This window comes from Gadus macrocephalus, chromosome 12, assembly GCF_031168955.1.
Source record: "Gadus macrocephalus chromosome 12, ASM3116895v1".
In the NCBI taxonomy this organism is placed as follows: domain Eukaryota; kingdom Metazoa; phylum Chordata; class Actinopteri; order Gadiformes; family Gadidae; genus Gadus; species Gadus macrocephalus.
The window spans coordinates 25399969-25426954 of NC_082393.1; the positions used below are offsets into that span (position 1 = coordinate 25399969).

General features: G+C 46.0%; 2 protein-coding genes and 1 long non-coding RNA gene across 3 annotated transcripts in view; 2 read left to right on the plus strand and 1 right to left on the minus strand.

Moving 5' to 3' along the window:
- LOC132468580 (semaphorin-4E-like) overlaps positions 1–8972 on the plus strand; it is a 9381-nt gene extending 409 nt beyond the window's left edge. Inside the window, exons 2-13 of the mRNA XM_060066304.1 lie at positions 32–238; positions 1315–1377; positions 1891–1989; positions 2259–2358; positions 2771–2881; positions 3295–3446; positions 4086–4258; positions 4840–4996; positions 6283–6505; positions 7085–7200; positions 7441–7651; positions 7999–8972. Coding sequence (XP_059922287.1) covers positions 32–238; positions 1315–1377; positions 1891–1989; positions 2259–2358; positions 2771–2881; positions 3295–3446; positions 4086–4258; positions 4840–4996; positions 6283–6505; positions 7085–7200; positions 7441–7651; positions 7999–8777 — 2391 coding nt within the window. The 3' untranslated portion in view covers positions 8778–8972. The remainder of the gene's footprint in view (positions 1–31; positions 239–1314; positions 1378–1890; positions 1990–2258; positions 2359–2770; positions 2882–3294; positions 3447–4085; positions 4259–4839; positions 4997–6282; positions 6506–7084; positions 7201–7440; positions 7652–7998) is intronic.
- A 2578-nt stretch (positions 8973–11550) lies between these two features.
- Positions 11551–25275, plus strand: LOC132469929 (probable E3 ubiquitin-protein ligase HERC6). Its single transcript, XM_060068061.1, has 23 exons — positions 11551–11903; positions 12370–12523; positions 12606–12676; positions 13873–14103; positions 14285–14376; positions 14554–14681; positions 14833–14966; positions 15212–15264; positions 15403–15500; positions 15605–15664; positions 15813–15909; positions 16070–16244; positions 18761–18912; positions 19362–19481; positions 19684–19782; positions 20209–20382; positions 21073–21213; positions 21416–21585; positions 21826–21892; positions 21996–22066; positions 23546–23729; positions 24594–24696; positions 24792–25275. The coding sequence occupies exons 1-23, from the start codon at positions 11708–11710 to the stop codon at positions 25043–25045; spliced, it is 3024 nt and encodes a 1007-aa protein (XP_059924044.1). The 5' UTR covers positions 11551–11707; the 3' UTR covers positions 25046–25275.
- Positions 25193–25839, minus strand: LOC132469931 (uncharacterized). Its single transcript, XR_009528523.1, has 2 exons — positions 25670–25839; positions 25193–25293 (listed from the first exon to the last, which is right to left on the minus strand). It is a non-coding gene; the product is annotated as an uncharacterized LOC132469931 (long non-coding RNA).
- Between the last annotated feature and the right edge of the window lie 1147 nt (positions 25840–26986).

Consider the following 26986-nt stretch of genomic DNA (forward strand, 5'->3'; position numbering starts at 1 on the left):
GATTGGGTTAGGGTACGGGGTTTAGGGTTAGGGTTTAGGGGTTAGGGTTAGGTTTAGAGTTGAACATGTGAACCCGTTGTGCCCTCCTGCAGACGAGGACCTCAGGCTGTTCAGGGAGGAGGGGGTGTGGAACTACTCCACCATGCTGCTTCGGGAGGAGCAGGGCGTTCTGATGCTGGGGGCCAGGGAGGCCATCTACGCCCTCGACCTCCACAACGTCTCCAGCAAGAAGGCCGCCGTAAGACCCTCAAACTGACCCTCAAACTGACCCTCAAACTGACCCTCTCTGCTAATCTGTTCCTTGAGATGGCAGCCTTGAAGGAACGGTTGTTGTTACAATTGTGTAACTTGTTGATCATATTGCTGTGTTTAGTATTTTAAACCGACATGAATAAAACAAGATGGCCGATGAAACTTTTAAGCAAGAAAATAAGTGACCACAACAGTTGGCCCCTAATCCCCCCCAGAACCACCGCTTCTACGAAAGATGCTGAGCTTCTCTATTGTACCAAAAGCATCAAACAGCTAGCAGCCGTCACAACTGGCCATGCTTTGTGGCCCAATCATTGGCTCATCATAGTATTTGTAAGTTATGTTATAGGCATTACATATTCAATTGATAATTAAACCACATAGGATCTCCACCCACTGCGGTACTCGACCCTGCTCTGTGTCGATCAGTCGTTGGTGCCGGCACATGCGGGTATCTCCAACGGGGACTTGTAATAGAAGCTGTTGCTCTGAATCTGAGCGCTTACCGGTGGATGGAATGTAAACGGCGGCGTCAGTCATGCGACCGACGGCCGGTGGAAGAGCTTGTGTTGTCCTGTGACAGTAGCTGCTCTTTACTGTAGTCCCTATCAGCCGGCCGGCCTTGTTCGCCGTGCGTGTTGGGTAAACAAATCAGGCGCGCATACATGAGTCTCTCTCGCTCTCTCTCTCTCTCTTATATACATATATGATATATCTAATGCCAGTGTCACCGGGGATAGAGTGACATCTGTTGGGTGCTTCCACTCACAATTATATTTGTCATCATCAATTGAATCCTCTTCACCATCTGTTCATCTCTCTCGGCCTATATGTCTCTCTGTCTGTCTATCTGTCTCACTGTGTATCTGTCTTACGGTCTCTCGGTCTTTCTGTCTCTCGGTCTTTGATTCTCTGTCTCTCAGTCTTTGTCTCTCTGTCTCTCGGTCTGTCTGTCTGTCTCTCTCTCTCCCTGTATTCTCTGTCTCCCTGTCTCACATCTCTGTCTCTGTCTCGATGTGCAGTCAGTCTCTGTGTGTGTAAACGAGTCACCTCTCTCAACAGGTCTACTGGAGAGTGACCAGAGAGAAGCAGAAGGAGTGCGCCTACAAGGGGAAACAATCCGAGGTTTGGATACAAACTTTCTATTGAAAGAACACAAAGTATTTTCAGCAGACCAAAAGAGTGAAAAAGCTCTTCATACTTGACGTTTATGGTTTAGGTGGGGGTTAGGTTTATGTGAGGGTGAGGTTTGGCAGGGCTAACATGTTGTGATCTCAGTGCATTTGACCCTGACCACTGATAAATGATTCATGTGGGAGGGTTCCAAACACACAGGGCTCTTCATAGGGAGGATGGGAGAGATTTACTCAGATTCTCGATTAATGTCCAAATAAAGGCACAGGATGAAAAGAAGCAGCATGCACACACTCACCAACACACAAACAGATACTCTTGAGTGGTTTCAACCGGGTGTGTGTGTGTGTGTGTGTGTGTGTGTGTGTGTGTGTGTGTGTGTGTGTGTGTGTGTGTGTGTGTGTGTGTGTGTGTGTGTGTGTGTGTGTGTGTGTGTGTGTGTGTGTGTGTGTGTGTGTGTGTGTGTGTGCGCGCGCGCGTGCTCACTGAATCTTCTGTGCGCAGGTGGAATGCCGGAACTACATCCAGACCCTGCACCCAGTGAACCAGACCACCATGTACGTGTGCGGGACCAACGCCTTCAGCCCCGTCTGTGACTACATGGTGGGTGGGATTTACGTGTTATTACTATTTTATAGTGTGTCTCCCTCTTTTCATTTGTTCCTTTTTTTTTTTTCTTGACATCTTTCCTCCTTTTCTTTGTTTGTTTCATTCGTTCTTTTCATTTTGTTTCATTTCGTCTTTCCTCCCCTTCATTTCCTTCTTTGAGTCTCCCTGTACCTCGTTCGTGTTATTCTAAAGAGAACCAGTGACCCCGGCTCACCGTAGGCCTACAGCGTGTTACGGTGACACCCAGTGTTTCTGCCCTACAGTCCTACTCAGACGGACGACTGGTCCTGCACGGGCAGCAGGAGGAGGGGAAGGGGAAGTGTCCTTTTGATCCCTTCCAGAGATACTCCTCCCTCATGGTCGGTGAGTGTGCCACTTCCTCTACTCTACTCAACCCCCACCACTTCTACTGCTACTACCCCCACCACCACCACTAATACTACTACCACCACCACTACTAACGCTGCTGCTGGAACGCCGGAGTAGCAGCCACCAAACACCGCCACCAAACCCCAAAGTGCCGCAATGGCAGAAAAACACGTTTCACACGTCAGCCAACGCACACCCGTCCTCACGGCGTTTTCATTTTATATCTGCAATCTCTTTTTGGGGTTTTTATGTTTCAGTTGACATCATAATTCCAGACAATTTATTTTGTTTTCTAATGAGGTTGTCAATGGCAGCTCCACCCAGGCTAAAATGCCTTGGTGTTTCTTAAAACAAGACCGATGTTTCAGTCCTCGCCTGACTTGTGTCCCTGTTTCCTGCCTGCCAGGAAGTGACCTGTATTCTGCAACATTCATCAACTTCTTGGGCTCTGAGCCCGTGGTCCTTCGCAGCTCCAACACGGCCGTGCGGACCGAGTTCAAAAGCTCTTGGCTCAACGGTAATGGCAGGGCTTGTTCTCTGCTTTAATTATCGGACCGTAATCCTGTTAAGTTCAGTTTGGATGAGTCACTTATAAATACATTTGAACCGGTGCAGGGCAGTGAGGTGTTGGGCTGCATCCTTAGGATCAACATGGCAATTATTTCATTATTATTATTATTCATTGTGATTAACAAATGATTGAACTTATAAATATTCCATAGCGCCTACTCAATGTGAGCGTCACAGGTGTACAAAATAAAAATAAAATCCCGATTAATAAATGTTTTGGGGGATCAATCAATTTAACTTTCACGATTAGCTGATTACCGAAATTGCAATTCAAGTGCAAATAATTGTGAAGCCCTTGAACCCAGATCCAGGGTTGCATCTCAAGAGTACTATTGATCCACTGTGATCCTTCTGTTCCAGAGCCCACCTTTGTGTACATGGATCACATCCCCGAGAGCGTGGACAGCGCGGACGGCGACGACGACAAGGTGTACCTGTTCTTCAGCGAGAAGGCCATGGAGTACGACTTCTACAGCAAGCTCACTGTGTCACGGGTGGCGCGCGTCTGCAAGGTATGTCAACACAGACAGCCGCTCCTCAGTCAGGTGTGTTCACAAGGACATGTATCACTATTGTCAAAGTTGTTTCACAATTCTTCCCGTGTGTTTATTTGATTACGTGCAGTAGAAGATGGTGCTACGATTACAATTACAATTAGGGCATTCAGCAGACGCTTTTATCCAAAGCGACTTACATCGGTTAATACACACATTGACACACCGACGGCAGAGTCGACCATGCAAGGCGACAGCCAGCTCGTCAGCAGCAGTTTTAGGGTTAAGTGTCTTGCTCAGGGACACATCAACCCTCAGCTAGGAGGAGCTGACCTTTCGGTTGCAAGACGACTGCTCTACCTCCTGAGCTAAGCTGTGAGCTCCTTTGGTGCTCAAAGGGAACAATAGATGCTGCTTGTAGGACATATGGCACGGCAAATACAACACTTTGATACGGTCGTCGTTATCAATGAAACGTATCAAGGATTCAGGCTGTCGAACAAAGAAAGAAAAAAGATCTGCTAATGTTGAATTCTATTGTTTAGTGCAATCCAAGGCCAGGCCCTCTTGGCCCGACCTGACATTGTGTTGGTCAGGCACCAGCAGTAAGGAAAACAACACAGTCCTACGGCCAGCCTTAACCAGAGTGCTTTCCAGGAGGATATGGGCGGCCAGCGGACGTTGCAGAGGAAATGGACATCCTTCGTGAAAGCCCGTCTGGACTGCTCTCTGCCCGAGCCCAGCCTGCCTCCTATTGTCCAAGATGTCTTCCTGCTCAAAGACCACAACTGGAGGAGGAGCGTCTTCTACGCCGTGTTCACCCCCCAGTCGTGAGTCTCTCTCTCTCTCTCTCTCTCTCTCTCTCTCTCTCTCTCTCTCTCTCTCTCTCTCTCTCTCTCTCTCTCTCTCTCTCTCTCTCTCTCTCTCTCTCTCTCTCTCTCTCTCTCTCTCTCTCTCTCTCTCTCTCTCTCTCTCTCTCTCTCTCTCTCTCTCTCTCTCTCTCTCTCTCTCTCTCTCTCTCTCTCTCCAAGCTGTTCCTACAGTTGCACAATTTAATGGAAAATATTGACACTATATCAGTTTGACCCTTTTCTCCTCCCAATAAAAGAACAAGGAAGTCAACTCATTGGCCACAGGCCAAAGTGCAACCACAGATTCAGCGTTCTATATGCGTGTTCTTTCTTATTCATGAATAATCTATTGAGATAAAAAAAAAAAAAAGATAAGATTGTTGGAACAAGAAGAGAGTGCTTTTCTGATTGCAAATGGGCAGCGATCGCTTTGGAATGACTGAGCATGTTACACATTCCTGCCTCTACATGTGCAGCACTTAAATAACACAAAGCCCCACTGACCTGTTTTAATAAATGGATCCCGACCCTTTGATGAATGGATCCATCCCTTTCCCCAGGGGGTCGTCGCGGCTGTCGGCCGTCTGCGCGTTCAGCGTCACCGCCATCAGGGAGCTCTTCAACGAGGGCAAGTTCAAGACCCCCGTTGCCGTGGAGACGTCCCACGTCAAATGGGTGATGCACAGCGGGGAGCTGCCCGTGCCACGACCGGGAGCGGTGAGTTCATCTGATTTTATTACCCGTTTATTACATTCGCCATCATCTGATCGATTTTAGTTGATCATTTATTGTACTTTTTCGTTTGAGCATATTTGCATATTTCCCGGTGGTCCTCCCTACCCCAACGTTCCCGGTGGTCCTCAGTACCCTAACGTTCCCGGTGGTCCTCAGTACCCTAACGTTCCCGGTGGTCCTCAGTACCCTAACGTTCCCGGTGGTCCTCAGTACCCCAACGTTCCCGGTGGTCCTCACTACCCTAACGCTCCCGGTGGTCCTCAGTACCCTAACGTTCCCGGTGGTCCTCAGTACCCCAACGTTCCCGGTGGTCCTCAGTACCCTAACGTTCCCGGTGGTCCTCAGTACCCTAACGTTCCCGGTGGTCCTCAGTACCCCAACGTTCCCGGTGGTCCTCACTACCCTAACGTTCCCGGTGGTCCTCAGTACCCTAACGTTCCCGGTGGTCCTCAGTACCCCAACGTTCCCGGTGGTCCTCAGTACCCCAACGTTCCCGGTGGTCCTCACTACCCTAACGTTCCCGGTGGTCCTCCCTACCCTAACGTTCCCGGTGGTCCTCAGTACCCCAACGTTCCCGGTGGTCCTCAGTACCCCAACGTTCCCGGTGGTCCTCAGTACGCCAACGTTCCCGGTGGTCCTCACTACCCTAACGTTCCCGGTGGTCCTCAGTACGCCAACGTTCCCGGTGGTCCTCACTACCCTAACGTTCCCGGTGGTCCTCACTACCCTAACGTTCCCGGTGGTCCTCAGTACCCCAACGTTCCCGGTGGTCCTCAGTACCCCAACGTTCCCGGTGGTCCTCAGTACCCTAACGTTCCCGGTGGTCCTCAGTACCTTAACGTTCCCGGTGGTCCTCACTACCCCAAAGTTCCCGGTGGTCCTCAGTACCCTAACGTTCCCGGTGGTCCTCAGTACCCTAACGTTCCCGGTGGTCCTCAGTACCCCAACGTTCCCGGTGGTCCTCACTACCCTAACGTTCCCGGTGGTCCTCACTACCCTAACGTTCCCGGTGGTCCTCAGTACCCTAACGTTCCCGGTGGTCCTCACTACCCCAACGTTCCCGGTGGTCCTCAGTACCCCAACGTTCCCGGTGGTCCTCAGTACCCCAACGTTCCCGGTGGTCCTCAGTACCCCAACGTTCCCGGTGGTCCTCACTACCCTAACGTTCCCGGTGGTCCTCAGTACCCTAACGTTCCCGGTGGTCCTCAGTACCCTAACGTTCCCGGTGGTCCTCAGTACCCTAACACTCCCGGTCTTCCTCTCCTCAGTGCATCAACAACGCGGCCCGCCGGCTGGGCATGGGGAACTCTCTGGACCTCCCGGACAAGACCCTGCAGTTCATCCGGGACCGGCCCCTGATGGACGAGGCGGTGCGCCCGCTGACCGGGCGCCCCCTGCTGGTCACCCGGGGCCCCGCCCTGACCCGCATCGTGGTGGACAGCGTGCGGGCGCTGGACGGGAAGGAGCACGCCGTCATGTTCATCGGCACGGGTACGGGGAGCGCTGGGTGGGGTCGGTGTGGCGGTGGTGGTGGCGGTGGAGGTGGCGGTGGTGGTGGTGGAGGAGGTGGTGGTGGTGGTGGAGGAGGAGGTGGGGGTGGAGGTGGTGGTGGTGGAGTTGGTGGTGGTGGTGGCGGCGGTGGTGGTGGCGGTGGAGGTGGTGGTGGTGGTGGTGGTGGTGGTGGCGGCGGTGGTGGTGGCGGTGGCGGTGGTGGAGGTGGTGGTGGTGGTGGTGGAGGTGTGATGGTGCTGATGGCTCAACACTTGATGAGCGAGACGTGTTGTTTGTACATAATAGAGTTTGGCCAGAAGTCTATTGGGCAACACATAAAGACATATCTGTGATGTATTGAGGCTGTTTAGAACGGAAAGGGAGGGAAACATTTTCCTTCCAATATTCTGGGCCTCCAGTGGTGAACAATTAATCCACTCACACACTCATTTACTTCACATTTTATAGTTATTCACATTTCCTGTTAATTATATTTCGTAGTGTTATCTCCTGGGCAAAGACAATATAAACATGTGTAGTTTGTACCCTATGAGTGATGTGGTGCTCCGTGTGTTTCAGAGAACGGTTTCATCCAGAAGGCGGTGAACTATGAAGGGGAGATGTTTGTGATAGAGGAGACCCAGGTGTACGAAGACCCTCAGCCAATCACCACCCTGCGCCTCTCATCCACCAAGGTAACAGGACGAGGACGTCTTATAACGCAAACGCACGTTATGACCATGTCTTCATGAGCTTTACTTCCTCATGTTAAAGAGGGGCATTATGGTCGGATCAATAAAGGGCGAAGTAAACAAAGTTGAAGGCTCTACTAAAGTAAGCTAATATCGTGTGTGTGTGTGTGTGTGTGCGTGTGTGTGCGTGTGTGTGCGTGTGTGTGCGTGTGTGTGCGTGCGTGTGCGTGCGTGCGCGCGCAGGGCCACGTGTACGCGGGCTCTGCGTCCGGCGTGGTCCAGATGCCGGTCAGTAACTGCGGGCGCCAGCGGTCGTGCTCGGACTGCGTCCTGGCCCGGGACCCCTACTGCGCCTGGGACCTCCCCAGCGCCCGCTGCGCCTCGGTGGGCAGCGGGCGCTCGGCTGCCGTCCAGAGCCTGGTGGAGGGGGACACCTCCGAGTGTCCTCAGCCAGGTACCTCCACCCCTTCACACTCGGCATACACAGCTTACCTCTGTAACCAAGTGGTACAACGTGAAGGCCTTTGATTCACAACCAGCCTCGGGCGCAAAACGTGTCGGAGCGTTGAAGGGGAGGGCCCCCCTAGATGGATGATGGATCAGCCCACCAGTTGGTATAGTACCCTTGGTGGACTGATTGGTCTGGGTGGTCATGGCTCATTACACTCATAGCTGGTGGTAAAACAGCGTCCCTTTTTAAATGTGTGTGTGCTGTGTGGTCTTAATTAATTGTGTGTGTGTGTGTGTGTGTGTGTGTGTGTGTGTGTGTGTGTGTGTGTGTGTGTGTGTGTGCGCGCACAGAGCCCGTGCCGGTCATCGAGGTGACCCTGGTCCCGGGGAACAACCTCCAGCTCCCCTGCTCTGCCGCCTCCAACCTGGCCCGGGTCCACTGGCTGCTCTCGGGCCGGCCCCTGGCCGCGGGCCCCCGGTACTACCAGTACCCCGGGGGCCTGCTGCTGCTCAACGCCTCGGGGCCCGACGCCGGCCGCTACGTCTGCCGCTCCGTGGAGCGCGCGCGCGGCGGGACCCACAACCGTACGCTGGCGGTCTACCTCCTCGCGCCGGGCCTGGGCCTGGGCCCCGGGGGGGCCGGGAAGGGGCCGGAGGGTGAGGCCCCCGTCGACGAGGCAGTGGCAAATTCCACGGCGGGACCCGACATTCCGGGCGCCACGGCGGCCAAGGGGCCCGGCCCGGCGGAGCCCGGGGGTCCGGAGACGCAGACGGATGGGGGCCGCGTGGCGGGGCTGCGTGTGGCCGTGGGGGTGCTCGCGCTGCTCTGCCTCGCGCTGACCGCCGCGCTGCTCTGGAAGGTGAAGAGGGAGCCGCTGCTGAGGCTCTTGCCTTGGGGGGGGCCCCGGGAGGGCGAGGTCAAGACCCCCGTGACGGAGTACGCCCAGGTTCAGAACCACGCGGCGTCGGAGGGGAAGACGGCGGGGGAGGCACCGGGCAGCCCTTGCCTGGGGAACAATCACCACTCCGGGGTGGACTTCACGGGGAACGGGCCCCCCCTCTTCACCTCCATGGCGGACATTTCATGTTTGGAGGGACTGGGGTACATCAACGACGAGTCTGAGATCTGAGGACTGGAAGGACTCTGCAGAGACAGCCGACATTTTTATTCCTTCCACAATGTGTAGAGAGACTTAATGTGACATTTTTCACAATATATATTTTCTGTACAGCTGCCATTTTTACTATTTATTTGTGCCTGTGAATTTGTAAAAATTACTGAATGATAGGCCACTGACGCCAGATAAAAATAATAATACATTTCATTTCATGGACTTGTGTGTTAAAAACATGACCCTGACCCTGACTATGGGTGCACTCACACGAGGCCATCTGGCCGTGGCCGTTGGCCGTTGTCACACCTAACCGTGCTCAACTGGCCCCATTGTTCTCTGGCCTGCACTCACACTAGGCCATCTGGCCGTGGCCGTTGGCCGTTGCAACTGTGGCCTGGCCACGGTAAGCTCTTGTACATACGTCATCACGTCGTAACGTCATTACCAAGCGTCCGCTGCATGGACCATAATAAAGTCTGCCGCCAGTCAGAGTTTTAACAACAATGGACAACAACACAGAGAACACAGTTCGCACTTTGCTGAGTCTGTTGCTTAATTAGAGCCGTTCTCGGATAGAGCCCACTTTCAATGCAGGTCCTCGACTTTGCATATGGTCGCGGATTCTCCCAAATACATCGGAATTCTTGTGGGTCTTCTCCAACTGTGCCTGAATACCATCGTCTGCCCAAATGGCTAACAGACACTCGACTTCTCTCTGGGACCAACGTGAACCAACAGTTGAACCGCTTGACGCCATGTTTACCGTTTAATGGGAAAGAAGGCTTGTCGCCTTTATAATGTCCATGGTCGTCGCATGGACTATACGTCATCCAGCTAAGGTTGCGTAGCCGTGCGTGTTCGCGTGCCGGCTCATTAGCATCTGTACCATGGCGGCCCGTACAGTAGCAGCACACCTCTCCCAAGTGGCCAAGTTGGCCTGGCCTGGCCAGACTGGCCACACTCACACTGGCAGATTTGAGCGAGGTTAGGTGTGAAAACGGCCACGGCCAGATGGCCTAGTGTGAGTGCACCCTAAGACAAATGTCTAAATTTCAATATTAACTTCTTGGTAATTTATTGCAACATAAAGATGTGCATGCCTGGCTTTCCCACGAAAAGTGGTTATCCGTAGTTCCACTGATGCAATACCAATTCTCAGGGATCACTCCTTCATCTGTCACACACAGACTCAATCACCATCTCAAGTCAAGCGTGTGTGTGTGTGTGTGTGTGTGTGTGTCATGAGATGTATCACTGATAGGTCTGTGCTTGTTTGCTCTAGGCCAGGGGTTGTGATCTTGTGACGAATCAACCACAAGCTGACTCGGCCTGATTCAAGTCTTTCTGGTTAGGGTTAGGGTGTACCCAAGTCTCCTGAAAGTGGAGACTTGGGTACTGCTGTAGTTCCATGCAGTATGGGCGCCCGAGGTGAAACAATATAGATTTAAAAGATCTATGCAGATACATTTGCCCCGGGAATCAATGAGCTACTTGCTTCCATGTTGATTTTAAAAGGCAGACTTGGTTTTCGCTCCCTTATCAACAAGGGGTAAGGTACCTTGCACAACCTTGCACAACTCCCAAAGGGAGTCGTTGTGTACATACATACGTCTGTAAATCTCAACTGATCATTCCACTGATAATGTCAACGATGCAACTGTCTTATATTCTCATTCTGTCACTAAACACTTTTACCCCGACAGACAGAGTAAAACATGGGGCGTGGGGCGGTTCTTTAGCCTGGGAACCAGAAACGAATCTCGCGAGTTAATAAGTCATAGCCTACGAACTTCTGAGGGGCTTTTCCTGAACGATCTTATTTCGGAAGAAGGGAAGGTTTACGTAAAGATACGTATGCGCTTCCGAACCTCTGAGCGTTTTGAAGGCGGCATTATATCTTACTTTGGTTTAATAAAGTCCACCCGTTTAGTTGAATAGCATCCAGCTGGCGCCCCGAAGCCGAACACTGTGGTTTGGCAGGTTGGTTTTTTGGGGGGTTTTCCGACGTTTTTTGTCACAGTCGACATTGTTCGACTAATGGTGGGTTCCAGATGCCTCAGACACCAGCCTTCCGAGTTGCCCTTGTGACGTAATTCCCTGTCGCATAGCACTTATAGCGTTCCCGATCGTCTTTGTGATTGTGTCATTTCAATGGCTAGTCGTTGTTATTGTTGGCTACATTAGCCTCTTTAGCAAACCAGCTCGAAAACAAACACAAATTGACATTGTTTTGCACGCACAGCAAGACCTTGCAATGCATAAATTGGTGACCGGAATAAAGTAGCAATGTAATCAAGTGTGAGAGCATTTAAAATCGAAATTACAATTACCAACTTGGTACAAATAGGGTTAGGGTTATTACAAATACAAAGAAAATAAATCTCTTTACGGCGCAGCAATTTTTGTTTTTGTTTGCCTCACTGAACTCGGTATACTCAGAATTCCGAGAGTGATCGACCAATAGGCGGCGTGCCTCCGTGAAAAGAAGCAAGAAAGCTGTGAGATTTCCACACTTGCAACTCTGAAGCCATCTGGAACACAACATAATTTGACCGAAGTCAAAGAAGAAGGAGAAGACGTGCACCTGTAAGTATTTAGTGTCTTTATATAGTATTTGTATTTTTCACGTTTATATCCATCGTCTAAAACTGACCCTAACCCTAACCACATATATCATATTTATTATTTTATTATTTTAATAATTAAATCATTTTACTTAAATTTAACAAGAAAAATTGACGTTGAAAAACATACATATTTTTTTTATTAGAATAATTATTATTTTAATAAAAATAAAATGACGTTGGAAACTCGACTGGGGCCGCTAGGGGGCAATTGTGACGCAAAACGTTTATGGATCAATATCCAATATGGCAACAGCACGATACGGTGCAACCCTATGAAGAAAGCCAGCTGGATGCTATTGGTTTAGTTCAAACTGGACGATGTACAGGTGGAAAAACTCCTCCAACGAACCAAACCCAGCCCGTTTGTCGTGGAGCATCAAAGAGAACATTACACTCATTTGTTGTGGTGAGCAGCATACTTTATTCCTCACCGGCGATGGCACAGTGTTGTCCTGCGGCCAAAACTCCAAAGGACAACTTGGTCGAAATAGTCTCGAAGATCAGACGAAGCCAGGTGAGTTGTTCTTATACAATATGAGCACTTTCAATATGGGTTCACAGTAAGAAATGGAATTGAGCTTATATCTAAAGCTATATCGATAAAATATTTGTTATTTTGCCTTCTACTCCGCCTGGTTTGCGCTTTTTGTAAGTTTCACTTTCACATGCAAGTGATCAGAGAAACGAAAGTCATGAGAAGCGCATGCGCTAAGATGCGGAGTTTGGAAGAGGGTGGGGCCGATATTACACCACGAATCCTATCGGTCCTGAGACACAACTATTATTTTTGTAAACTAAACTAAACTAAACTAAATGCAGAATAATCTGTAGCATGAATAAATAATAGCCATTGAAATTCCATTCGGTTTTGCTGTTCACTATTTCCCATTCCCTTAGTCCCACTCGCTCAGACTTCCCGCCTGGCCCTGACAAGGGGAGAGGAAACCATTTGCATGTGTCTGTTTTGTCCGCCACGGCAGGACGTGTGTCAGGTTGTAGCAGAGCGGTGAGCTTGGCCTGCGGTCAGGACCACTGCCTCTTGCTGTCTGCAACTGGAGACCTGCACTCATGGGGGGCTGGTGGCGATGGACAACTAGGCGTTGGACGCACAACGCCTGTGATCCAAACACCAAGGTCAACACAGACATCATTCTTTTTAATGGTGTGGTCACTAACTAACTAAACAAAGACATAAACCAATGTAATTTTCTTACAGTCTGCTGCATTTCCGTGTACCAGTAATCCAAGTAGCGTGTGGCAACTCCCATTCCTTGGCTTTGACGAAAGGTAATATTTATTGATATTTGATTTGGATTTGTTTATCCTCTTTCTTAATGCTTAGACTCTAGCAGTAGCCTGACCAACAGTCACCATATGTGAACAAAGATAAAGAGCCAGTTATCACAGAACCATGTTTCTTTTGGTGGGCTATTAATTGCCTGAGTAGGTCTACTATGATCAGACCACCCGGCGCAAGAGCAAATCTATACAGGGGCCACGTAGATTTTGTGGGAGGGCCCGCATCAATATTATGACAGACAGGTGTAGCCTACAAAAAACTAAATTGCAACAGTCCACAGCAGTGCAAACCCATCAGCATGGCCAACAACAGTATTGGTCGGGACCCTTGATGACGGCATGTGAACAGAGTTCGTCTCTTTTCACCAGAATTTGTAGGAAATGAGTGACAAAAACTACCAAAACAATTACCATAACACTGTGATTTTTTTTTTTGTGCTTTACATAGCTTCAGGGCCTGTGTCCAAGTTGTGTTTATTTTAATTTTTTTATCGGTTGGAACCAACACTGTCTGTGCCAGACTGGCCGCTGCTCTCGGGAGCGGCCAGGGCATGCGTGTGTGTGCAATGGGAGAGAGAACGCTTTGTGTGGAGAGAAAAAAGGAGGCACGGGAAATCGCCAATGCAAATCTCTGTCTCTGTCTCTGTCTCTGTCTCTGACTCTGTCTCTGTCTCTGTCTCTGTCTCTCTCTCTCTCTCTCTCTCTCTCTCTCTCTCTCTGAATGGTTTGACGTTCTGTGGAAGATGAAAAAGGTGTAACCGTGCTCTGGGACACTCAATAGATTAACGGTTGTGCGCACGAGACCGCATGATATAGGTGATATATATATTTATTGTAATTTCACGGATCCCTGTGAGACCAGGTCGACTCGCTCATTGAAACGGGAATCCGTGTGTGTGCCACGGAATATCAGTGTCATTTACTTGCATTGGAGCAAATTCCGTGCCCATATCACGGAAATCGGCGTGTTTCCGTGATGTTCCCACGGATTTTGAGTTAAGCGTCCGTGGTCATTTCACGGATTCCTGTGAGACCAGGGTTGATCAGCACTAGGGGTGGGACGAGATGAAGACCAACGAGGCTATGCACACCAACGAGGAACGCCCAACCGATCTGTAATCGTGTCGTGTTCCCGTATGTTTTGATGTGTGGCCGTGTTTCCTCCACACGCACACACCCCTCAGCCGGAGACGTCTTTTCGTGGGGCTCCAACAGTCACGGCCAGCTGGGGCTAGGGAGGGATGTGTGCGACGTGCAGCCCTTTCCGGCCCTGGTGCTCTCTCTCACGGGGATACCGGTTACCCTGGTGGCGGCCGGCGGGACTCACAGCCTGTTCGTCGCTCTCTCAGGCCTGGTCTACTGCTGTGGGAGCAACAAACTGGGCCAACTGGGACTCAACAGAGTGGACGAGAAGGGTAAAAAAACAGTTTCTGTTTCTTCCAATATTTGATTATTTGTCTTTGTTGTTTCTGCTGACCCTGTTGTTCTTGCTGTTGGAATACAATTATTAAATGAAAGGATTATAATTATTGAATCCTGTCAATTAGATTAAATTTCACGTTATGGAAATGGTAATGTCCTCCATATGTCCAACAGGTAGATTTAGAATTATGCCAGTACCATCCCTCAAACCAATAGAGGTCGCCACTGCAAGCTGTGGCGCAGAACACTCAGTTGTCCTAACAAAGGTAATCACACATGAGCTGCTTTCACACATACACGCAATTCCTGCTGTTAAACCGCTCTTTTGTGTGACAGACGGACGGACGGACGGACACTCCGGCCCGTCACGGAAGGGGAAGGGGGACAGACCCCATGAGTCCCAGTGGGAGTTTGATTGTTGTGCTGTGTGTTGTGCTCTCGAGGATGGGAAGGTTCTCACCTTTGGTGATGGAAGCCACGGTCAGCTGGGCCATCGCTCTACTGCCGGTGAACTCATCCCCCGACAGGTCCAGGGCATCGACGAACCCGTCGCACAGATTGCATGCGGCAGGTACTAATCACATGACCTAATCTTATCTGGTTGTGTGGTGGATTATTGAGAATCTGTATACATATTGTTGTTTTTCTTGCAAAATCATGAAAAGCTTAAAAACTTGGGTGACATTGGTGTCTTCTAAATATTGATAATTTGATTTTTCCAGCCACCACACCTTAATATTGGGCTCATCCGGCCACATTTGGACCTTTGGCAGCAAGGTTAAAGGTCAAAGTGGGAGTGATGGTTCTCTTGTACAAGTGCCATGGACCACTGATGGTGCAGCAGCTGTACCCAATGGTACTGTAATCAAGAATGATTCATTTATAAAACTACATTTTATTTATAGATCATTATTTTTCGAATCGAAACGTATTATTTTTTAATAGAAACATTATAATGTGATCAGAGCAATAAAATTGTTAATAGTTATGTTTTTATGTAGCCCAAATGTACATTTTCCTGTACATTTTTTTAGGAACTCTATTATATCTAGTGTACATTTGTTACATAACATGTTTCACCTTGTCCTGCTTCAAATGCAGAGTTGAAAATAGCGGCTGGATGGAACACAAACTTTCTCTACTCAGCCGCCGAGGTATCGTATGGAAACACATTCAAGCTAATGCTAATGTAACGACACCTCACCTTGTGAGTAAGCTACAAAACAGTAGGAGTCAACCTATTTGCTAATTTCATTCATTTCTGTTATTTGTTCTTATTTGTTTTTCTATAGAGTTGGACGAGGGACTGTCACTTGACCATAAGGCGGTTCGATGAAATCAAGCTACAAAAGTGGCAGGCGATGGAAATAGGCGATCAGGAGGCTATAGAGTTCGTTTTTGCATTCTTTAAACTCAAATATATGTTTTCTTTAAATATTTTGTATATTACTGCTGTATCATTAGTGCTAACTAGTGTATTGTAATCCATTGCAGGGAAATACTGTCTATGTTTGTTTCAAGTTCGAGCCTTGTTGCTTCTTTCGCAAAACCCAAGTAAGTTCTTTGTCCTGGGTGGTTAAATGGTTCTGGGTTCAGTCCCCACATATCTCACCTGTGCACATCCTGGAAGCAAGCTAAGCTCCCCTTTAGCTTACGACCTGGAACTTGTTGGGCTGTGCCTAACCTCTCTCCTTCTCGACAGTCTGTCTCCATCGACTACTGGGGAATTGATTGCTGATGTTGAGGCTGCTGCCAAGACTTTTGATCACATGATGCAGATTCCATGGATCAAACAAAGAGCTAAGACCAAATATATAATTAACAATATATTATATCAATTAACATAGTTTATCCTTGACCCAAATTAAGGATAATTGAATTCCTCCACCCAAAGCTCAAAATATTTATGTTATATTTTGCCCTATTTTAACTGTAACCATGTGACTTTTTTTCATCTAGATCGATTTTGCCAATATTATCGATCCTCTCCTAAAAGCAAAGCCTGTGCTGAAGTCCCCTGATGTACTCCTGGTTCTTCTGACATGTCCTCTTCTCCAAGAGGACCACATAAATGAGACCATCCCCCTGGCTCACATTATCAGTGAGCTTAATGAAAAGATGTCCAGGTTAATAAGTGAGTCACACCTCTGTCTTCGATCTGATTGGTTAATTTGGTCCTATGCATCTCCCTTGGTCTCCTCAAATCTTGTTTATCGCAGTGTTTCACTTTCTTTTGCTTCATATTAGGCTTCTTTTTGATGAGGCATGCAGCTTTGTTTTCCGTGCGTCAGAATACATTCTGGGATGGAAAACGTCTGAAATACCTGTGATAACTTCGGTCTAGGGATGCACCGAATATTCGGCCACCGAACATGTTCGGCTGAAAATGGCCCAAAACATAATGTTCGGTTTCGGCCGAAGGAGTAAAAAGGCCGAACATAATACACCGAACATTTTAAAAAATAAATAAATAAATAAATAAATAAAAATGTACTCATTTATTTAAAGGCATTGTTCTTAAATTCTTGCTATAATGTCTGCTGGAATGTTAGAAAACGCTCAGTATTAAATAAATAGTTTGTATCAAATTTGTAATTTTTTTTTTTGATAGAAAAGCAAGACAAAAAAGTTTATAAAGGACATTTAATTGTTTGATTTATGCAATGGTGAAAAATTAAAGCAAAATGAATGAAAAACATTTAAAGCCACATTCGGTATTCGGTTTCGGCCTTCGGCCAACTGTTTCAGTGTATTCGGTTTCGGTTTCGGCCAAGAACTTTCATTTCGGTGCATTCCCTACTTTGGTCCATGGATTACTTCCGCTGCGACGAGTCACCTGGCTTTCAAAACTCACGGTATTTTCAGGAAAACAACTTCCGCCTGCTTTTCTGGGCATTTGGTGGGCAATGGAGTGTTCCTCAATCCTCGGACGCAAGACTTCCGAGTCGAAAGTCGAAGATCTCCCAGCTTTCTTGCGGCATTTCTCGAAGGCACGCCCTCTTTTTGTCGTCATCTTTCGGTAATCTGAGAGTAGACCGAGAGCAGTGATGACGCTCTCAACAAAATGGCTGCGCCCGTGAAGAGATTTTTTTTTTTGTCTTTGTACCACGTAGGTCATTTTAATGTTGATTTAAAATGTTCTTACACACTTTTATACACTTGTGTTGTTTGTTTTCGGGCTGGTTTGCTGATGAGGCTAATGAAGCTAACAATAAACAACAACTAGACAATTTCATGACACAATCACAAGATGAACAGGAACGCTATGAATGCTCAGAGACCGGAAGTGACGTCAAACGTGCAACTCGGAAGGCTGGTGTCCGAGGATTCAAAGTAAAAATCTAAATGTGGCCCTGGTTGGTTGGAATTACCACGTGGAATTTTCCACGTGACAAATGACATAAGTCCTTTCAAAGAGATGTGCCCTCTCCCAAACTATGCTTGTTCAAACAACGAGAAGTGCACCTGTGTCCGACTTGACGTTGTGGGAACTTGACGAGTTCCTGACTAGTTTGGGCGGATGTTGTCAAGTCTCGTGCATGCATGCGCGCAAATGCAGACGATCTGAAACCCGCCTATTAGTTTTGACAATAGAGCTCATAAGTCCGCCCCTTCCGGTAGACCCCCATGATTGTAAAATATGAATGGGTTTCAATGGAGAGAAAGAAATTATTTTCTGGTCCCAGTCTTTACATGCCCTCGATTACACATATGTTGATTGTGGATTTAAATAATAATTTTTCATGCCATGAGTTTGACTGTATATTAAAGGCTGTAGAGAAAACACAATGAGAAAGACTACACGTCTCGTATGTGACGTCACGCTCTCTGCGACTGGCGTGGGCAAGGCCTACAACCTCCCCATCGGCATAACTGAAACTCTCCACATGCCCCGACTTGTAATGATTTTCACCTCTTTCGATGCTGTTATCCTCTCCTTTGAAAAAAGCAGTCAAGTGGAGCTGAGAGATCGCCATGTCTGTACCAGAGTGGTGGGGACGTATATACTTCGCGTCAAGAGCGGGGAAGAGCTGTAGTTCACAAAGCGGCCTCACACAAAACCTAACATTATCAAACTTCATTGCGATTTTTTTTGTTCTTTAAATGAACAAACAAACAACATATGTGTAATCCAGGGTATGTAAAGACTGGGACCAGAAAATAATTACTTTCTCTCCATTAAAACACATTCATATTTTACGATCTCAGAGGTCCCATTGGCTCTACCGGAAGGGGCGTACTTACGAGCTCTATACATATTGCAGTATTTGTAATTACATAATTGGCGTGAATAAACTTGGCCAGTCGTAGTAAACTGTAAAAACAAGTCTGTAAATGTTTCCAATCAACACCTTGTCGACTGGTCATAGAAATACACTTTATTAATTTAAAATCCCCTCCAGAAAGCTTAATCCAAGTTTACTGAGGTAGAATATCTCCGTAACAAAACAGGAAACGTAGCGTAACTTGCCCCCTTTAGTCTTGTTTCCGGCCCAGGCTCTGTGCGGTGTCCCCAGGAAGTCTTGCTATAACATAGTGGGGCTGCTGGATCCGAGATTAGCTCCATATGGTATGATATATTATAAACCAGTTTAGGTAATTACAGGTAGTACAGGTTATTAAAATAATGTGTTTTTATTGTTGTTTAAGGAGGCTGTTGGTCTTCCCTGCCCCCTGCCATCCTGACCAGACACATTGCGGTGTTCAAATGGGCCCTGTCCTACTTTCTCCGGAATGAGCTTCTGGTGTCTCATGACAATATGGTAAAAATGGTGCTGGAGACCCTCAGGATGCTCTTCAAGGTGAGACACTAACCTTAACTATTTCATTTTTAATTATCCTTTTTGATGAATAATTATTAGAAGTATAATAATGATGATAGTAATAGTAATTATTAGATGACGGCTTCAAGCAGCGCCCAATTATTGTTATTCTTAGGCTTTATTATTTCTTTCTTATTCTCTACACATTTTGGGACCCTACTCATTTAAAAACATTTCACCTTCGACTACTTTAGACTTTGCACCTTGGTCAATTTTTTACATTCACAGGTAACCTTCTTTCAAACATTTAACAAATCAACACACTTTGACCTTCAATTATAATTAAACAGATTTTGGATATCATTTATACATTTTTATTCTACATTTATTTTATACAACAGTTGCATTTTAAAACTTTCTGCTATTATAATATGTTTTCATAAAGTTCTATATTATTGTTATTCTTTATCAATGTATTGTTTCCACAGGCTAATAAAGCGGGGCGGTCCCTGAAGGTTCCACTGAGTACTTTCTACATTCACCAAATAGAACACTTGTACGATCCTGATGTGGATGTGCGCCTTTGGGCTGCACACTTTCAAAAGGAGGTAGAAATGCTTTCAAAAGGAGGTTTTCAAATGCTAAGTCATACTTGCAGGTGTAAAGTGGTTCTACACTAACTAAACATTTGCGCTGACCTTTTGTGGTTAAAGTATAAAGCACACAAAATGCGAAACTGTCAAATGAAATGTGAAATTGTTTTTGTATTTGTTGTTATAATTACGAATTGTCCCTCATCTTATATTTAAGGAGGATGAGGACACACCAGCCATATTCTGCCGGTTTCCATTTGTGTTAAATCTCCCTTGCAAGTTGGCAGCCTTTAGCATCTGCACAATTTTTCTCAAGGTATAACTGACACATGCCTACTATGTAGAAAATTCAGGCCATTTTCGCCATATACTGAATGAATGGTATACTATCTCAAGACTATTTTACTCATTCAAATTGATAATTGATTATTTGAAGTAAGGGGGGGTCCATTTATTTTAAAAGCATTTTTTTTTAATATTTGTTGAAATTGTCTTAACATTGTTGCAGCAATCAATAAATAAAATGTTCTGACAAATAAATCTGGTATTACGGTTGCAGGCCTGTAATTAGCCCGTCCAATCAGACCTTTTGCGCTAGCAAGCTAGTCACGTGTTTGGGGGAGTGGCTTATAGGGAGGACTGAAGGGACGGTGCCAATTACTCTTCAGCTGCCAATAACTCTATTTGCATTTTTGTAAAAAAGAAATTACATTTTGACCAGCCTGCTACTTTTTTTTAACAGGATAAACAACGTCGAGAGTTACTTGTTTCCCAGGCAGAAATTGACAGTAGTATCTTGGAGAACCCTGAAGCAGTGCCAGGGTTCCAGCTCCAACTGAGACAAACAAACCTTGTTGAAGATACTTTCCGCCACCTGTCTTCAGCCGACCACTCTCTTTTCGAGAGCCAAATCTTGGTAAATATGTCACTGTTAAACTTTTGTTGTGTCTTCCAGTTCTATGTTTTTCCTTTTGCGCCAGGGCTCCACTGAAAATCGGCATCACGTCAACTCACCGTAAGAAAGAAATGTTTTTTCTTCACTTTGAAAACCATCAACGTACAAGAATGATTTCCTATTTTATGGGTAAAAATCGCTCTGTATCGAAAATTGAAGCTTGACTTATTTCTGATTTATTTGTGCTGATGAATCAACTTCTGTTGATTGTCATGGCTGAGTTTCCAAACCAAATTTGTTTATTGTTAGCTAAATTAGCCTCTTTAGCCAACCAGCCCAAAAACAAACAACACAACTTTACATTGTATTGCATGCACAGCAAGACCGTGCAATGCATAAATTGGTGACCGGAATAAAGTAGCAATCTAATCAAGTGTGTAAGCATTTAAAATCAACATTAAAATGACCAACGTGGTACAAATACAAAGAAATAAATCTCTTCACGGGCGCAGACATTTTTGTTGAGAGCGTCATCACTGCTCTCGGTCTACTCTCAGAATTCCGAGAGATGAAGACAATAAAGGGGGGTGCCTCCGCAAAATGCCGCAAGAAAGCTGGGAGATTTCCGACTTCCGACCCGGAAGGCTGGCGTCCGAGGATTCAGGAACACACCATAAGTCCAAGTGCACTCAAGCCTGTTTTGTAATCTAGGTGCAGTTCAAAGAAGCACTGGAACTGACAGAGATCAGCAAAGTAGACTTCTTCATCAACGTGTTCGAGGAGCTCATGAACCCCGGTTCAAATATGTTCATGTATAACAAAGGCCAGACGCTAGCTTGGTTCCCGGCCCAGGTGAGGAATACCCTTCAAGCTTAACAGTTTTTTTCGCTCTACACAGTAACAATTATACGATAAAAAATGATACACTTGAATTTAGATAAAATATGGTTATAATAATTAATTTCTTAGAAAGAAATACTATTATTCTCAATACAGCTTATATATATTCCACACTAACCAACTACCAACCTTTGTTTGTGCGTGTGTGAGACAGGTTGAACCGCCAAAATTGGAGAAGTACTTCCTGTTTGGAGTTCTATGTGGCATTGCCTTGTACAACCACCACATCATCAAACTGCCTTTCCCATTAGTTCTCTTCAAGAAGCTGGTCAACGTGAAACCATCCTATCAAGACATGAAAGAATTTCAACCAGTTGTAGCAGAGTTAGTCATGGTTTTACATAAATAGATAGCCTGGCATTTGAATTCCTGTGGTCCACATATGGTTATCTAATCAAACTTATTACATTTTATAAGTATAGTCTTTTTGTATCACTTCTGTAATTCAATTTTTTTTATTAAGTATCAATGGTTCGAGAAATCAACTAGAGCCAAAGAAATGTCCAAGGCTGGTGCAGGGAGTAGGAGGCACAGAAACTTAATCAACGGTGGCCATCCTTACAGGGGTTTGCGTTGCATTTTGGAAGACTACACCTCAGAGGACTTTGAGAAGTTGGACCTCAGCTTCAGGGTAGGGTGAATTTCTCCTTCAAAACAGAAGGCCTCATGGGCTTTCCATAGCCCTTTTCTAATTGACAAGCAATTCCATCGGCTGGTTTCTTTGTGTTCGGCAGGTGGACTGGGATGGCAGAGAAGTGGAACTTGATTCAACAACAGAAGGGAAGCCTGTCTCATTTTCCAACAAGTAAGTTTATGGTCGATTGAGGTGAATCCATTATCATCCAGTTCCGCTCAGAGGCCTCGTCCACGCAGTCTTCCCATGACATGGTAAGCTTCGGCGGGACAAGACTCTTCTTTGCCACTACCACCCGAACAATGTGACTTCTTAAGCCCAAAACACACCGGCGGCGAACGGCGTGCGTCAAAACAACCGCCCCCATTATTTCCTGCGGACGACCACGAACCGGCGGTTGCTAGACGCGCGCCAGCGCACCGCCCCATCTCCTTCCCGCCACTGTCCGGCCTCGTGTCCTTCACAGCACTGTCCTATTGCATAGCGTCGCCCATGAAAAATCACTTTTTTAATGCTGCTTTGTACTTCCCAGCTTGATACATATGACACATATGGAGCTTGTTGACGCACTAGACGAATAATTCCGCAAAAACAGGTATAACGTTATGGCAGCCTTCCAACCCTGTTGGTGGTTCTGCTGCTTTCAAAACATAATCTGAGCGGCGCTGCAGCGGGACGCTTCCTACTGGTGCTAGGGGCGGCACTTGACGCGTGTGAAAATGCGCGCCACGGTGCCGGTGTATTTTGGGCTCTAGGGTGGTCTTGGCAACACGCTGAGGGAACTTGAGTTGCCTGCTTAAGTCCACTGTCAGCTGCCAGTCCTGTGCAGTGTTGATGTTGCTCTCACCCCACTCTGGAGTAGTTTCCCCCAAGCCTTGTCATAATGGGGGCTTAGTGATGGTTCCTAGACCAGTCCTTTCTCTGGACACTGCTCCCACCAGGACTTGATGGCATATCCGTGACTCTGCCTGTTCTACTGCAGCCTCCACACGTCGCTTCCTACTAGTCTTGACGTCTTCCCCTTCACCGTAGACCTTAGGGTTGCTTGACCTTCGGACCTACAGCACCTCCTTTGCACACAAGACCTTTCAAATTCCTCCTTGATGGATTTCAGGGGGAACATCAGTTTGCTGGTTTACCATCAGGGGCGATGCTCGGTAGAGCAAGCAACTTCCACTGGTAGGGTCTAAAACTGTTGGTCGGGAACTCCTAGAGGGCAGTGACCACAGGGTTAGGGCTAGTTATCCTTGGCAGAATCCTGTCCTGGTAAAGCCACACCTTGATTTTTCCTTGAATGCCTGTCCTGTTCCAGCTAACCATCTCCTCGCCACTGTACTTAATAGTCGCTGTATCCCTGAGGCTGCTGGGCAAGATCTTTCTAAGGCTTCTCTGAGATAGAAGGGATTCAGATTCATATGATATCATAGGATTTCAGTGGCCCGACCACCATAATTCAGGAGCCTTTATGTACAATGAAACATGTATCGCAATGTCGCTAGTGAGCCATTGCAGATTCTGAAAATACATTTAATATTGTTAGTAGAACAATAGTAATAATTGTGCCCTCACCCGCACTGTAAATAATATTTATGCAGTGTTCAGATTGTGCTAACCAACATTTTCTAAGCGTAGCACTTTCTCCATCTCCAGGAAAGAGTTTTTCGACGCCTACATCAACTACGCCTTCAACAAATCTGTAGAACCGGTGTTCGAGGAGTTCAAGAGGGGCTTCTTCAAGGTGTGCATCAGAGAAGTGGTGGAGTTCTTCGAACCGAATGAGTTACGAAGCTTGATGGTGGGCCAGGAGTTCACTGACTGGAATGTGATGAAGCAGGTCTGCACTACTTCGCATAACAACTCACACACTCTTTTATTGAGAGAGGAGATCATAATATCAGCATATGGACGTTTCCTGACTTTCCTGTCATTTAAATGTTTGAATATTTTACTGTTTTCACGAGTCACACGATGGGGAGAAATTTGAAAAACGAAAACAGAAAAAGAGTGTATGGAAAGAACGAGAATGAGAAAAAGGCGATAGGAACAGTATGGAAACATTGAGCAATAAAAGAGAAAAATATGGAGGGCAGAAACATTTGGATAAAAGATATGGAAAATGAGAATATTGAGAAAAGAGAAACAAAGATGGAGAATGAGAACACGATAAAAGAAAGTAAAAGAAACTGTAGAAAAAAAGCATGAACTAAGTTCAGAATTCAAGGAAAGGGAGATATATATTTTTTTTAATAGATGGAGGACGAGAAAAAGTTGGAGAAAATGAAAAATAGAGAACATAGGGATTGAGAATGAGATAAGAGACGAAAGGCGAGGAGAATAAATAACAGGAATAATATAAAAAATATGGCGAATGAAAAGACAAGGGAATGAGAACATTTTGAAATGTGAGAACGATGGAGAACAAGATAGGCAAAAGAAAGAAACAGATGCAGAGAACGAGAAATCAAGAAGAAATAAGTAGTAAAAAAACGTTTAGAACAAGAAAGATCCAAACGGCTCTCCTGACTATGCCACCGAGACTACGGTTTTGATCGGGTCAGAAGTTATAATTTACAATTCACGTGACATTTTTCTTTTTCCTTAACACAGTCAGGGTTGTATCTGGATTCACTGCCTTGCGCAATGACTAAATGGCAATGTTGAATAATCGTTAATTCGTAATACTCTGTAACTCCCTCAGAACACGGTGTATGCTGGAGAGTACAGCGAAACACATCCCAATATCTTAACCTTCTGGGAGGTATTTGAAGAACTGACCGAGGACAAAAAGAAAGATTTTCTCTGTAAGTATTAAACATTATGCTACATAAATTAGTAGTAATAGTATGTTTATGATTATGTACCTTTGTAACATCATCTCCACCGGTCTTGCCATCAGTGTTCCTCACAGGTCTGGATCGTGTACCCATTATCGGTATAACAGAAGTAAAGATGAGGGTGGCGATCCTTCCCAATTCCACAGAACTCCATTTCCCAGAAGCCATCCCCTGCCAATCCATGTTACTGCTACCCAACTACAGGAGATATCCCACCAAGAGGAGGCTAAGAAGCATGCTGTCGGCAGCCATTCGCTACACTAAAGGATCCTGGAAGGACAAACTTAATAAGTTCGGTCACACCACATATCCGTAGATTGGGTTCATTTATTTAGCATTAAAGACGTTCAGTCATTGATTATGTAAACTCACAATGAACCCTATCTTGCATCCGGCGCAATTTACTTTCTACACTGACGCATGTGTCGTTGCTTGTTTGCAACTGGCGCAGAGCGTTCTTTACCCTCCACCACCACGCGCCTGTAAATTGGGTAATGATCTTGCGCCCCAAGGGGCGGTTCGGCGAAAGGAGGAGGCGTGCTCTGGCGCAAACGTTCCCTGGTGCTATTTTGCAGTTCCAGAAAACAATTGCGCCACAAACCGGGAAATACCTGGTTTAAAGTCAGTGGCGCGTTGTTCAGATGCTATTTTAAGGGCGCATGCATAATGTTGCTTGTGCATCTCGCGCATACACTTTACTTATCTCATCTACCTAGCCACACATTCTTGGTAAATTATTTGGGAAAGAACAACTGATAGAGCGGTAATAAGTTGTACTTTTAAATCAATGTATCTGCAAACACCGTACAGCAAACACATATTTTCTTGACAGACATTGTGTACAAGCCCATAACTTTTAGGAGCATTGAGTATTTGATCAAGTGAGAAAACATTGTTTTACCGCAAGTGAGTGTTAAAAATAATGAATGAATGCGGGCACGCGTGTGTGTATGTGTAAAAGAATTAATGGAAGCGGGCGTGCGTCCATCTGTTTAAACACACACAAACTAAACACGTAACGCATAATATAGTACATGGCAATGTATATTAACGGGGGGACAAATGCATATTAGGAACACAAGTCGATAACAATAATACATACAATACTGGTAAGAAACAAAGTTTGTATTGCGTATATCATTAGATAGAACCACAGTTACCGCATCATATGTGTGTTAAGTTTTCTTTGCCGAAATTTATTGGAGGACTCAGTGTTTCTGAAGTTGTGGAAGAAAACGCTATTCCGTGTGTGAATTAGGCCATATTATTTGGCCATAAACTGAGCCATTTGAAGTTTGAAATTAATGTGGTCATGCATCTGTCTCATCGGAGACTGCAAACGCTCTGTCAAAATATTAACTCGTCAGATTCAAATGCGCTCATGGCTCTTAAAGGGGATGGGAGAAGGCACTCTCATTGGTTTATTGCACGTTACGCCCAAACCACACCTACGGGTATTTAGGCTACTTCAGACCAACCCTATTTAGATTTGCGCCAGGCGCAAGAGTCATTTATGCGCCGGTAAAATAGCAACATCGCCATAGAACCGCCCAAAAAGCTACTTGCGCTTGGCGCTCCTCACTTGCGTTTCAGACCGTTAAAATAGGGCCCTCTGTGTCTTTTCCGTTATCAGATCAGTAAGTTTTGAGTTTCGGTTTGAAATGGTTGAACAAGTAAGGGTTGCATTATAACCCTTGCATAAACAAAAAACATGCCTTCATGGCTTGTAGTTTTCCCCCTTTTTAGACTTTACATTGTTAGCTTTATTCATTTATTTTACCTACAGGGGGAGTTTTTAATAATTTACAACCAAGTCTCACACCAAAATGTAATATAGCTACATTGGTCTTTAAAATGGGTTTTGATAACATTTATAGCAAGAAATGTGAGTTTGATTGTCATAATCTAACCAAAATAAACAAAATGTAATACATTGGTCCACCGCGGAAACTGTTTTTGGCCTATTATTTTCTATAGGTCTGCTTCCACCACGTCACTTCACTACATGTGAAAACCAAAAAAGATGGCTGACATTTACTTTATTCTCATTAGAAAATGCAATATTTTAATATGACTATTACTATTACTTGAAATGATCACTGTCTGAGGGCTTACGTTACTCCGAGAGATGTATTATTGGTGAAATCCATATGTATGGTACGCTGGTAGCTTGAAAAGCTTGGACTCAGCTGATAACCTATTTATGAAAGCAAAAAACCAAGCTCATTGATTTAACAGGGCAGGATTATTCACACAA